At 38.3% G+C, this 14,221-nt stretch overlaps 1 protein-coding gene across 1 annotated transcript in view; it reads left to right on the top strand.

The window, feature by feature from the left end:
- The window catches only part of dpf3 (double PHD fingers 3), a 29,456-nt gene that overhangs the window by 3,754 nt on the left and 11,481 nt on the right, over window positions 1-14,221 (top strand). The window contains exons 2-3 of the mRNA XM_061706898.1: window positions 7,714-7,874; window positions 9,857-9,964. Of these exons, the coding sequence (XP_061562882.1) occupies window positions 7,714-7,874; window positions 9,857-9,964 (269 nt within the window). The remainder of the gene's footprint in view (window positions 1-7,713; window positions 7,875-9,856; window positions 9,965-14,221) is intronic.

Genomic DNA, 14,221 nt, shown 5'->3' with positions numbered 1-14,221 from the left:
GACAGTCTCATGAAAATGCAAGCATCTGTCACAAACCATAAGTCTATTAATGTGTGTCCCACTCCCAGAACACTCATTTTTCTGTTTTGTTTTTAATGGTTGTGGATACAAAACAAACTGCATAGAGGAATACGGTCGATTTTACTTAAAGTAAAGTCAAATGTAAAAAAATGTTCTTTTGTTTGCTTGAAAATGACTAATACTGCTATCAAAACGAAATAAAATCACATAAAATAATTAACCAGCTGTGTTATTTAAACATTAGAAGAAAAGTTGTGTGTTACCTTGTTCAGAATCGGGAGACAAATGATTACAGGCAAGGAGAAGAGATAAATGAATGGATAGAAATGATTGAATGCACATTTTGAATATTCATGGTATCCAATAATAAGCTAATAAGCTGTTTGTTTCAAGTCCTCCGGTTTTTCTCGGTGCTTGCAAGCAGCCTTATTTAGTCTTTTGAGGTTGAATGCAAATCAAATTAGCATCTTCTGTCTGCAGGAACTCATTCATGGACACCTGTGAGGATGATGGCCTCTGATGTTCAACACAACAAAAGCAAAACACAAGACTGACACGCTGAGAGGGTCTCGTCTCTCTCTCTCTCCTCTCCTCTCCTCTCCTCTCCTCTCCTCTCCTCTCCTCTCCTCTCCTCTCCTCTCCTCTCCTCTCCTCTCCTCTCCTCTCCTCTCCTCAAGCTATACCTGGAACCACTGACCTGGGTATAATTGGTCTGAGCTGATGAAATGGCACTCTGCCCATCTTAGCCTCTGTATTTGGCAGCTGCAAGGTAGACTGTCATACACAAAGGTCCTCTGTTCGAGTATGGGAGTCAGTCACATTGGTATACAGACACAAAAAACGCACAACTGCAGATCCCATCAGCATCCAGGAAACTTTTGTCCGAGAGGAATGTGTCCCCTATAATGTGCAAAAGCCTGACTTATGGGTACTAATGGGTACAAGCAGGAGCACGATATGATCTCCAAATCAGATCTGAGGGGCGCCCGTAACACACAGACAGATGGTCTTGGAGGCATATCCCATCTCTTTACTTTCATGTAATGGAAGCAGCACACGTACGAATGCACGGTTGACTTATGTAAGAGTTTACGAAGCTGCCTCGGGAGGTTGCCCAGACGCTTTGTTGTTGAGAATGTCACAGAAGCATACACGCAGTGTGTGACGACCAAGGTAGGGATGGAAAGATAATGAGCGGCGCCTGCAGGTCCACACATGCATATTCTTCCGTTCAAGCAACAAATGATGACAACATAGCTCACATGTTACTCCTGGGAATGTGAGTTATGTGACAGGAAGTCTCTTCTGGAGATTTTTGGCTTTGACTGGATGGCTGTGACTGCTGGTCTCATACTGTATAAACATGTGTTACCAAAAGAACCAGCTGCATTCCTCGTTTCTGTAGGTCTCGCTCACAAAGATTGTCTGCCGAAAGTCACCGCATGCATTTGAATCCAGATGTTGCACAAAAGGAAGGCCGATTTACTCAAATTTAACATTAAACTTGTGTGCTGTTTGAGTCTCTTCCAGACTCTTCTTATATTGTGGATTTAAAAATTGTGCATTCCTCTTGAGCGATTGAACATTTCAGAGCATAACATGAGCAAAACTCACTGATCTGAGAGAATGATGGCTAGAACAAGAAACAAGAAAAATCCTCAGGAATTCGCTCAACTGTTAAATATGTTAATTTTTAAAATAAAATATGTATGTCAGAGAGGACTAAAACCTGAAAAATCAAGTCATAACAACATCAATCTCATGCATCTGATGTGTAGGGGGTCTGTGTGTTTGTTTACTGTGCTGCTAAAGCATCACATATAAAAGGTCCTTTTCAGAAATGCACTGAATGAATGTTTTGGTAGTTTCTAGAAGTGTAAGATGATAGTATTTAGCTATTGGATTAACAAAATAGTGTAACGAGGAACGGTATCTACTGTGTGTCAGCAATAAGAAGCTTCCAGGGCATTAGAAAGTTGAAATGTGATCCCCGCTCCAAGAGGAGCATTGCCTTTTGTTGTTTCTTGATTGATTTTTGTGGTCAAACTTTTGTACTTGATAAAGTAAAATACTGTTAAACTATGTTTGCCCCTGCTATTGACTGGTGACCTGTCCTGGGTGTATCTCTTCCTTACACCCAAAGAAAGCTGGCATAGGCTCAACCAGACCTCTGTAACCCTGAATATGTGGGTGTAAATAATGGATGATGGATGGATTGGAAGATTGATGTCGAGCTACTAAAAGTCATAGGATGTCTTGATCTTTCAATAACTAAACTCTTTTTAATGCTCTCTGTTTCTAATAGTGATTAAATAGTCCTTCTGCCCCTTCAAAGTAAATGTTTCATCTTCTTTTCCCCATTGAAATTGCGCATTTAAGTAAAGGAAAAAAAAATCCCTGAAGTCGTCCAAGCAGCTAAACCATCCAGCATGTTCTAATTTCAGCAACAAACAAAGGTGCTGCAGTGTAAAACCAGCTCTGTGACTTTATAAGAAGTTACATTTTGGGTATAATTACGAGCTGTTGGCTATTATCTCATAAAGCTGCATTCAGATCTTTCTAACATTAGTGCAAATTCTTGTGTCCCTTTTAATCAGACTGAATATCTGTAACACATCATGAGCAAATGAGGCCTTTTTCTGTCCTTCAATGGTATGTTTCTGTCAACTAGAGAAATTACGACTACATGTGACTGTTCTGCAATGTGTTTCAGCATATTTTAGCCGTTATTGTCCCTCTGACACAGTGCAGCGTGATTTTTTTTCTTCATTTCGGTAAGAATAGTTCATGGTTTGTTTACAAGGATGTTATTAACCTTGTCCCTCTGAGAAAATAATGTATATGTATATAAATAATGTATATCGTTGTGTTGCTGAGTCCTCTCACGCGTCCTTTTGTGAGACCTGCTGTCGTCTGACTTATAGAATTATTAAACTATTTACTATTTATTATTAGGTCTGATTTTCACATTGCTCATTTTGAACAACAAATCATCACTTATCCAAAAGTAAAAAGAAAAATGGAGTTCCCACTAAACTCTGATCTTTGTCCAGATCAGTTTATACCCAAATGTGTAATTTATATTTTACAAATTTATAAAAGATGCTGTAATGTGTTCTCCACATGTCTATTTCCCCTCTTTTTACTCATATTTATGTTTCCTTTTTTCTGTTTCTCCCCCTCATATCTCTTCTCTTATAGTCCCTGTCAAAAACCAAGTACAGCTTCTGTCAATCCTAAAATTTGTTGTATCCCAAAAAAGTTTTATTTTAAATCACAAAGTATTTACCAGCTCTTATACTTTGGTGAATACAACCTCAGAAGAACACAACACAGTATGCCATATCAATATTTATTTAACAAAAACTAAGCCAAAATGCAGAAGCATAGTTTGTAAAACTACACATTTTATTGTACAGTTTGCAGAATCACCTTTAGCAGCAGTAACCTCCCACTCTTCTTTACAACCGTCATTCATTAACACGCAGCTCTCTTAAGGTCCAACCTCAACATTTAAATCAGGTTTGTTACGTCTCGGCCATTGAAACCGAGGTTGATAGAGCCTGAGATGTTGTCCTTGGGTGTTTTACAGCTCCACTCCTGGAAAGATTCACAACAACAGAATATAACAGAATAGAATAGAATTGAATAGAATGGGATAGAATAGAATAGAGACAATACAGTTCAACATAGTTTCAATACAGAAAATGGAACTCATTTACTGTAAAAAGAGTTTATAGATATTGCTTGTTTTCAACTTTTTATGCCCGATATATAAATAATTCACAAATGATTTTCTAATTATCTATTTTTTACCTCTATTAATGTCATTAAGTCATTTATATATTTTTCTATTTATTGAATATTTCATGTATTTTTTCGATTGTATAAATCGTTTTTTATCATTGTTTTGATTCAGTGGATGGTGCAGAGGTCTCAGAAAGGTATCAAATACGAGACATCAGGCATCAAGGGGTAATACTCTGTTTCAGATATTTCTTTGGATATGTCTGGAACGAAATGGGCTTCTTATCCGTTATTTACAGTGCGTGATTGTATGGAGATTAGATGTATCTGGTTGTAATTGGTGATGCTTGAGCCCAAACGATCATACATACAATCGTGAATGTTTTATACTTTGGAGTAATCTTTTTTACTGTAGAGCGATGCTTCAAAGTTGTTTGGGAATCATCTTATAAGCCTTACCCGATCGATGGGCATCAACAACTGCTTTTCTAGGATCATTGTAGAAGTTGTTTCTTCTTCAAACATGACCTCAGGGGAACTGCAATGTTTGACACAACAACAGTTAGAACAAATGCAAAGGGCAGATGTATATCTGTTTTAGGAGTAAAACTGTGGAACTCATTAGATAATGATCTTAAACTAGCAAATTCAATAAAAGCATACAAGATATTATTCAAAGCAAAGGTAATGGACACATATATAGAAACACAATAAGCAAACAAAGAAGAATGCACACATGCATGAGATAAAATGACAACTTAAATTGGTTTTGCCGGTTTCCTTAGCATCTTTTCACTTTCTGTTTTCAGAGCTATCATTATTATTATTATCATATTATTGCTATTATTATTATTATTATTATTAATACCATTATTATTATCATTATTATTATTATTATTATTATTATTATTATTATTATTATTATTATTATTATTATTATTATTATTATTATTATTATTATTATTATTACTATTACTATTATTAATATTTTGTGTAGACTTATGATACTTCATTTGTTTTTTGTATACTCTATTCAGTTAAAAGGTGGGCAAGATAAGCTTTATGCTTCAAGCCCAGACCTTTTCGGTCAAATAATCACAATGTTGACCAGGGAAAAACCTGTGTTATCTTGTTTGTTGATTTTTGTTCGTGATTGACCGAAATAAATATTAACTACTAAAACTAACTTGAGGTTGTGACACAATTTCAAGTTTGATTAGAAGCACCTGGCTTCTACCTAACCTGTCAATTCCTATAGAAGCATGTTTTTAATTACAATGCTTCACATTGCTTCTGAACTTTGGTCCGAGTTTCCTTTATGATATGATGCGGCGTGTCTTGTGTGAAAGAGGTTGTGCTTTCTTTCCTCACACGGCTGCATGTACTCTTCCCATTTTTCTCCAACTTTACAAGCAATAGCTGTCAGTCATTGTCACGGTGTCACCACTCACCCTCCTGCTTTTTCACCCTTTTCCTCCTTCACCCAGCCTTTCCTTCCACATCCACACACATTGCACAGCCTTCTGAGATTTATTGTGACCAGAGTGCTGGTCTTTGTCCAGCTCGACATTCTTTACATATCTGTGTAGAGTATCCACAGACCACCCATTTCAGACTGGCCAGTCTGAGAGATGGTGGATGGTCAGGCAGATAGTTATGTATGCACATACACAGAGAAACAGACTGCCCTGCTGTTCAGCACATATTATAGCCCGTACTGATTCTGCTTCCCTATATAAGGATAAGCAGAGAATGTTTTCCTTAAGCAAGCTTCCTTTATGTATCTCTCAAGTATTTCCATTTTTTTTCTTCTCTTTGTCTCAGTCTCAGTTGTATCTGTATTAAATTCCTCTAGCCCGAGTCATTGAAGGTTATTAATGGCCCACATCTTGATTTATGCCCTCTTCTTGGTCGATAACTAATTTGTTCGTGCAAAGCCCATCTGTTGTGTGAACTTCGATCTGGCAAAATTAGTCATCTGTCACTTTGACACTAAATAGTATTTCTTCTATTCTCATGGTTCATCATCATTCCCTTCATGTTATTCCTCACTGAGCTTCACTTGTATTGACGTTTTGTCTCCAGACTTCACTCTGCATCTGATAAATGCATCAAAGCCAGACTTCACACAACACACTAATCCAAAATGTGGACAAAGTTGGGACTTTGGGTCATGATTTATATCCAGATGCTACTAAACCGTCTGCCTCCAAATAACCTATTGCTAATCAAACCTGTTGTTTGCATTTAAAGGATTGAATTTCACCAGCAGAAACAACTTGTGACAGGCAGCATGCTTCAGACAGCCTGGATCAGTTGCAGAAATAAGACTATAATGTTCCTCAAATATATGTTTTCCTTTTTTTCTTGCTTTACTAAAGATGGTGAATGTATTGTATGGTGTCAATTCAATGCCAAATGCATTATGAATCAAAACCCAAAATCTGAGAAGCAAAACCTAGGATGCGTAACCTGGACATCAAAATCTTTAATCGAGAGATCAGTCGTCTTTCTGGGTTATACCTCTCTTTTTGCCTCATTGTCTTTAAAACCGTCTCCGTTTTCAAACCGTCATTTTTGTTTGTGCTTTTTCTTTTTACGAGCCAAATCAGCAAACTGTCAATTACAGGGGGAGGACCTAGTAGCTCATTGGCTACTAAACGACTCAGTGCCGAACGCAGATGAAAGTAAGTTGTTTATGTCATTCACAACTTTTTATCATGACATTGACAACTTTATAATTTATGATAAAGCAGGGACAGACATTAACAACTTACTTCCGTTTCTTGGTTCTCCATGACCACGACGAGCCAGTTTTTGCCGCTCTGACGTGGCTGTATGCCGCTACCAGTGGTGGACAGTAACGGAGTAAATTTACTTGAGTACTGTACTTAAGTACATATCCAGAGGATTTGTACTTAAGTACATATCCAGAGGATTTGTACTTTACTTGAGTATTAGATTTCTTTGGTACTTATTACTCTTACTTGAATACATTTCCAAGACAAATGTTTTTACTTTTACTCGAGTAAATTTCTAGGAAGGCTGAAAAGTACTCGTTACTTTCAGTTCTGCTCTTTCTTCTTCTTCCCTTCTTCTTCTTCCCTAAAATCCTATCCTATCCTATATACAAGCTGTTTTTGTCAAAGGAGGAGACCTATCACAGTGCACGCTCTCCACTGGGATGTACGTAAAGCGGAAATACGTCAAGCCTCCTCAAAACGATACCGCCAAAGTAGCCTGCGTTTGTCAAGACAGAGCCGCAACAATGGCTACAACATTGAGTTATTTTAATTCTCAGAAACAAGAGTTAAAAGATCGTTAAATTAATTTAGAAAAAATATAGTAATTTACTGATGTGGAAAATAAGAAATTTACTCTTACTCTTACTTTTACTTAAAGTAAATTTAAGTAAAGAGTAATATTTTGACTGAGCTACTTTTACTTGTAACGGAGTAAATTTTGACCAGTAGTATTTGTACTCTTACTCAAGTACTGGGGTCGAGTACTCTGTCCAACTCTGGCCGCTACTAGAGCTCAGCTAGGCCCCGCTTCCCTGCTGTAGATGGACACACCGCTGATTTGGCTCATTTCAGAGAATAGAAAAAGCCTAACTGAAAAAGATGGTTTGAAAACAGCAACAGTTTTAGAAATGATGGACAGAAAAGTTAAGTAAAACCCAGAAAGATGATCATACTTGGTTAGAGATTTTGAATTCTTGGTCACTTTTGGTTCTCAAATTTTGGATTTTGATTTGGAATACATTTGGCGTTGAATTGACGCCATAGTATTGGGCAATTGTTGGAGAAGTAAATGAGTCAGATGCATTATGCTGAAATCACTTTACAGGAAATCTGTTTTTCTTTTCTTCGTTATCTGTCTGTGTGACTGTTAACCTGCAGCCTGATCGTCTCCGTCCTTGTTTTTCTGTGTGTCTCTGTGCAGGCTTGGTGACCAGTTCTATAAAGAGGCCATTGAACACTGTCGTAGCTACAATGCCCGCCTCTGTGCTGAGCGCAGCGTGCGCATGCCCTTCCTGGATTCCCAGACCGGCGTGGCGCAGAACAACTGCTACATCTGGATGGAAAAGCGCCACCGCCGGCCAGGTGAGAAATGAACGCTTTTCATAAACCAATTAGTTCTACCATTTTGTTAATTGAATTTTTCTCCTTGTTTTGCAACCTGATCAGCCTTGACTGAAAGGAGTAACATCACCACATATCTATGAGTGGTGTACAACTGGTTCACTTGGTTTTTACATTAAAGCGGTTGTATTAAAAGAATAAAAAACGAGTGTTTGGGTGTTTGTAGTAGCTAATAGATAAAAAACATTGGGATAACTCACTTTGACCACTTTGTTTGGAGCAGTTTTATTCTGAATATATGTAATTCATTGAGCAGTTCAGTTTTGCAGAGTAATATGTGATTATCCAGCCTCACCTGATTTAATACTGTACATGTAAAATGCACAGCACAAAGCTGTAACAGCAGTTTCAAAAGGAGACACTGCAAAGAAACGAGGGTGCAGTCAAGTTAAAAGGCTGACCTCATCTCATTAAACCAGGTGCTATGAACAGAGCTGGAAAGATGTGGTTAAAGAACTGTTTTTAAGCTGAACCTTCTTTGCCTTTTTCCTCATTAAAAGTCACCACAGCAGATCTTAGTGTTCTGAATATTGATCTGATATAGGTTTTACTTCGGATGCCCTTCCTGACAACAAAACACTCTCCTCATTTATCAGTGCTTGGGACTAGCAGTATAAGAACACTTTGCTACTGGGTAAATAGGGCAATCGCTTCTAAGTTGTGGTGGGAAGCATGGTAGCTTGCACTACGGCCTCGCAGCTATAGAAGGTTCCCAGTTCAAATTCTGGCTGGGGTCTTTGTGTACAGAGTTTGCATGTCGAAATTCCGCATGGAAGTGTGTATTCCTCTATATGTGGTCCTGAATAGCAAGAAGCGAGTGTAGATGATTGATGGATGGAGATATTTTGTTAATTTCATGGACAAAACAAGCATAACAAAAAGTCTGTCGTTTTGACTATTTCTCAGTCTGACCCAACCAGTCTGTGGAGGATGTTGTTTCCACGGGCTTTCAAGAAAACAAGTGTAGCCTTCAGGAAGTCCGTGTGAGTGCTACAGTTTTTAAGCTTATGAACAGAGCTTGGCTAATCTTTCCTCCTACCTCCAGTCCTAACCGCCTGCCTGCTGGAACATAATACTGCACAGATGAGACGTAGCAATAAAGTAAATAAGCATGTTTCTAAAAAAAGTGAAACTAATACAGGCATGTGATAAATATAATTACAGATCTCCTCCTTCAATGAAAATCCAGTCAACCTCTCTTATATATATTTCAGGAGTTACCGCTCACTGATTTATCCTCCAACGAGCAGTCAGAATGCATTATGCACATGTGGTTCATCCGTACAGCCAGCGGGAACAATCTGCTCTCTACCGAAAGCTGGACACAAATAGTCCACTCTCCATCTCGTATGCAAAGCCCTTCAGGCCACACCCTATACTTTGTGGCAGACCTAACTCATATATGCATTTATTCAGCGTTCATCTCTTCTCCTTATTTTTTTTTTTTCTCTGCATGTGCAGAAATAAAAGTCCCTTTTCCCATTGTTGGTTCTTTGCCAAGCTAATCGGGGGATATGATCAAAACCAAAGAAACCAATATTCATCAGAATAAGATTAAGAATGTTTTCTCAGAATCCCGTAATTATTTTTTAGTACTTGCTATCCAGCTGGCGTACAAGTAAGACATTAAGATTCTCAGCAGACACCCAGATAATGGGACATATAGTGACAAACAATCTCTGGAATCTGACCATGAGAGCAGCACTTCTCTGAAGATACAGGCCATTAACCAGAGGACTGCTGAAAACAGGACATATGAGTGTTAGGAAAACAAGACTGGGTCCTTTCTGTGCGTGTGTGCGTGTGTGTGTGTGTGTGTGCATGTGTAGGGGGCTTAAAACAAGGTTTGTTAAAATGGTGAGCTTGCCAGTAGTTGTTAAAATTCCAGTTGTAAAAGTGCTGATTGTATATGGATGTATGCATTTGTGTGTGTGTGGATCCAGGCCAGGCGGCAGGACAGATGTATACATACCCCGCTCGTTGCTGGAGAAAGAAGAGGCGACTCCACCCTCCCCTGGATCCCCAGCTCCGCCTGTGTGAGCTCCGACTAGGTAAGACAAACAACACAACCAAGCAGTGTTCGTACATTTTCACAGTGAAAGCTTCGACCACAGCAGGACTGCAGTTAAACAATGAAAGCCACTTTAACTGATACACCCTTTTATTTTCACTTAAATTCAATCTGATTTCATATTCCTGCCCTTGATGCAGTTGTGGAGCTGCACAGATCGTGCACTTCGTGCATTAATTCTTCCTCTATGACCATCTGGTTCTGGTTAGCCTCTCTTTCACCAGGTCTCCTGGTTCATTCTCTCCCTCGTCTCAATGCCCCCGTCTCACTGTTCTGTGGCTGGGGACACACAAGCGCACACACCCAAACACAAGCACACATACTAACACCCCCACACATGGCTCCTGCAGCACAGAAGCACCCTAACTGGGCCTCTGTAATCATTTGTCCATAAGGGACTACAATGTAAGTGAGTCTTATGAGGTGGCAGTGTGCGCTTTATTATGCAACTGCACATCCATGCATGCATGCAGTATGTTTTTCTTTGTGTCTTTTTTTTGTTTAATAGGGGATTTCAGTAATGGAATGCCCCAGGAACCTGATAAGGGGGAGAAATAAAGGCATGCCTTTGTTTCTGCTTTTCTGCTTCATTGTTTCCCCCCTTGCTGTCCTCCAGACGCAATATAATACTCAAGAGCTTTCTGCAACAAATGATTTCTCTTTAAGCAGAGAACAGGGAGTCCTTTTTGTGAAAAAAAGGACAAAAAAAACAAAAAAAAGAAACTGCCCAGATCTGCAACTAAGTAATCAACAAAAGTACACAACAGGAAAGAAAACTAGGGAAATGCCGTAGTCATAGTAACGAGAAAAGCTGCAGAGTCTTTGCAAAGTAAAAAAAAGAAGAAAAAAAAGGAGTTTTTCAGCTTTCCTTCTCAGATATCTAATGTCCAATTTGGTAGGTTGGCCCAAACATAAACTATAATATGAAACAGGACAGTGCAAACTTGCAAATGGTTTATCTTTATTTAATGCATCTTGAAGTGTGTGAGTACACAGAGGCTACCCGCAAGGTTGCTTTAAACCAGTGTGAAACCAGGATTTAATTCCTTGTTTGTAAATGTTTGCCTTATTTATTTAATGATAATATTAATAGTAATAATACTAGTAGTACATTTTATTTATAGGTGCCTTTCAATGTACCCAAGGTCCCTGTACAAGAAGACACAACAGCAATCACACAGGGCAATGCTTCGATTTTCTGATTCTAAATCAATTCTCATATTAATTCCTAAAAAATCGATTTGTATGTCTAAAGATCGATTTTTTTATTTTTTTTTAAATTTTTTTTCATCATTACATTTTTGCCTGGTGAACTTTAATCCAAGTAGTCCCAGTAGTTTTGAAAACTCCTGAACTAAATGAACTTTTCTTTAGAGAAAATGCTGGACATTTCAGCTTAAATTTCTAAATGTTATATTAGTTCAATGAAGTTCATATTATCTATATTTACTATAGCTTGTTTGGTTTCTCTGTTATCGGACACGGTTTGTCATGAAATACCTGAAAAATGCTGGGTGCTTCATGGCAAGCTGTGTGTCTGGTGACAGAATAAATCAGACAAGCTAAAATAATTTGTTTACTGCTTGAGCTGTTGCAATTTCTTTCTTTTTTTGCACTTTAAATGGGTATTGAAATGCCTATTTGAGTTATTTATTTCTTAGTTATTTCACAATAATTATTGTGAAATTATTATTTCAATAGTTATTTTACAGTCATATAATCCAGGCAACACTAACCCAAATCAATATCGAATCGAATCGAATCGAATCAAATGGTGATAATCGATTCTGAATCTTAAGAATCGGAATGGAATCGATTCTTGACATTTGAATCGATACCCAGCTCTACAAATCACTACAAAGAATAAGTCATTTTAAAAAGATGCATCTTCAGTAGGGATTTAAAAGTCTGAAAAGAGTCAGTACTCCTTATGTGATGGAGGACGCTGACCTGAGACTCTAAGAAGGTGTGTTGATGTGTAAAAGTTCAGATAGGTAGTGGAGGACGAGGCCATGGATGGTTTTGAAAGTAAAAAGCAGGATCTTATATTCGACACGTGATTTGAATAGAAACCAGTGAAGGTGAGACAGGAGTGATATGATCAGTGTAGGATGTTCTTGTGATAATGCGGGCAGCTGAGGTTTGGATTAGTGGAAGTTTGTTGATGGATTTGAGAGGAAGACCGGAGAGGAGGGAGTCACAGAAGTCTAGATGAGAAATAACAAGAGCATGAACCAAAGTAGCAACATTTGTAGGTGACAGCAAAGGGAGGAGACGGTTGATATTTTGAAGGTGAAAGTAAGCAGGGCGGGTGATGTTATTGATATGTAAATGATTACACCCAGGCTCTTGGCCTGTGAGGAAGGAGAAACAGTCAAATTGTTGATTGTGATTGGAAAGGTTTCCAATTTTGTAAGAGTAGATTTTGAACCAATAATAGGAACCTCAGAAATTGTAGAAAAAACAGAATTTAGGTGAGTGGAAGGGATGAAGAGGGTTTGGAGAACACAATAGAGCTGGGAAGTTGATGTTAAATTTACAGAAGATATGGCCAAGAGGGGGTAAATAAATGATGAAGAGAAATAGAACAACGGCAGAACCCTGGGGAACACCTGTGGTTACTGGAAAAGAGCATGACCTAACATTTTTCACCTGTATGAACTGCATGTGGCCAGAAAGGTATGATTTAAACCAGTTGAAGCATGTGTCACATATCCCAATAGACGATAGTCTGTCAAGGAGAATGCTGTGTGAGATGGTGTCAGTGGTGTCGTTTATTTATTTATTACACAGCTCTCATCTCGGGCCCTGGAGCAGTTTTTATGTTGGTTTTTTTCTTTATGTAAACAGACTGAGAAAACGTTGCTAAAACCCTGTTCCTTAAAACATTGGAGCGTAATCTACAAACATTGAATAGTATAATTCCAACAAATTTAATGTTGAAACTATTTAAAGATATTTATCCATCCATCCATCCATTTTCTACCGCTCATCCGTTACCGGGTCACAGGGGAAGCAGTCTTAGCAGAGATGCCCAGACTTCCTCCAGCCTCCTCCTGCTCTTCCGAGGAGAGTCTGAGATGTTACCAAGCCAGCCAGCGTGTCCTGGGTATTCATATATGTGCCAATTTTGAATTTGATGCCAGCGGCAGACTTCTAATTGGTGAAACTTGGGCAATGAAAGGCAACTAAAAACAACCCTGTAGGATATCTCACATTGATTTGTCAGGATGGATTTGCAACAAGTCAGTAACCTGAAAGGATATGAACAGAGCAGCTGACAGACAAGTAAAGACAGAGAGGAGTTCAATGTTCCGCAAAATACTTTATTTGCCCATGGTTCAAGTTTTTGAAATTAACATTTCTCAGCACAAAATTGCATTGAAATTAGATTTTTTTTTATCTACAACAAATAATGGCACATTGTGTTAAAAGTTCTTATACTTTGGTAAACTTCCTTCGCGGCATTAATAGTCCTAAACTGCCTCCATCACAGGTTTTTTTAGGGATATGTTGGAGGCCTGAAATGACATAGCTGATTTTTTTATATTGATACATTAAATGAAAAAACAAAGTGTGAAATACCCTGGATTCATAGTGTCTGATGGTAAATAAACATTGAAGTCACCCAGAGAATAACCTGGCCTGGCCAGGCATCCTTTTCTTCCTTTTTCTTTTCCTTTTCTATTCAAAGAGTTAGTCTGGTTCCTCCGGATTTGACTTTGATGTTCAGGGGCCTTGCACCAATGGACGCAGAAAAAAACATCTCTGGACACAGTTGGATAGACATTCAACCAATCAGAGAAACAGTGACATGTGACATAGGCAGAATAATGTAGCATCTGCAAAAGACAAAACAAGTGAGTGGCTGTTTACAATAAACTTGCCGATTCAAAGTGGTATTAGGAATTCTGCAGCCATATCGGCTGTTTTGAGTAGGGTTACTCGTACACAGTATGAATCGGTGCATAAAGTGGTGCATGATTTGTTCAAAGGTAAAGAGTTTATGGAAAACAGGGTAGAGAGAGAGGAGAAACCTTTTCTTTTTTCTAAAATAAGAGGTATATTTGGGTAATATGTACTGTATATCTGGTAGGAGGGAGGTGCAGGAAAATGTTCGTCCAATTCCTCTAAAAAGTCACTGGATACAAAAAGAGATCTCGGCAGCTTTAGGTTCAATAACATGTTCACCCTCAAATTGTTTTCATTCTGTTGTCATCCTGGTGTTAGAGTTCAA

This window comes from Cololabis saira, chromosome 18, assembly GCF_033807715.1.
Source record: "Cololabis saira isolate AMF1-May2022 chromosome 18, fColSai1.1, whole genome shotgun sequence".
Lineage (NCBI taxonomy): Eukaryota > Metazoa > Chordata > Actinopteri > Beloniformes > Belonidae > Cololabis > Cololabis saira.
The sequence above is the reverse complement of the archived record's forward strand: the minus strand, read 5'-3'. Positions and strand labels throughout refer to the sequence as shown.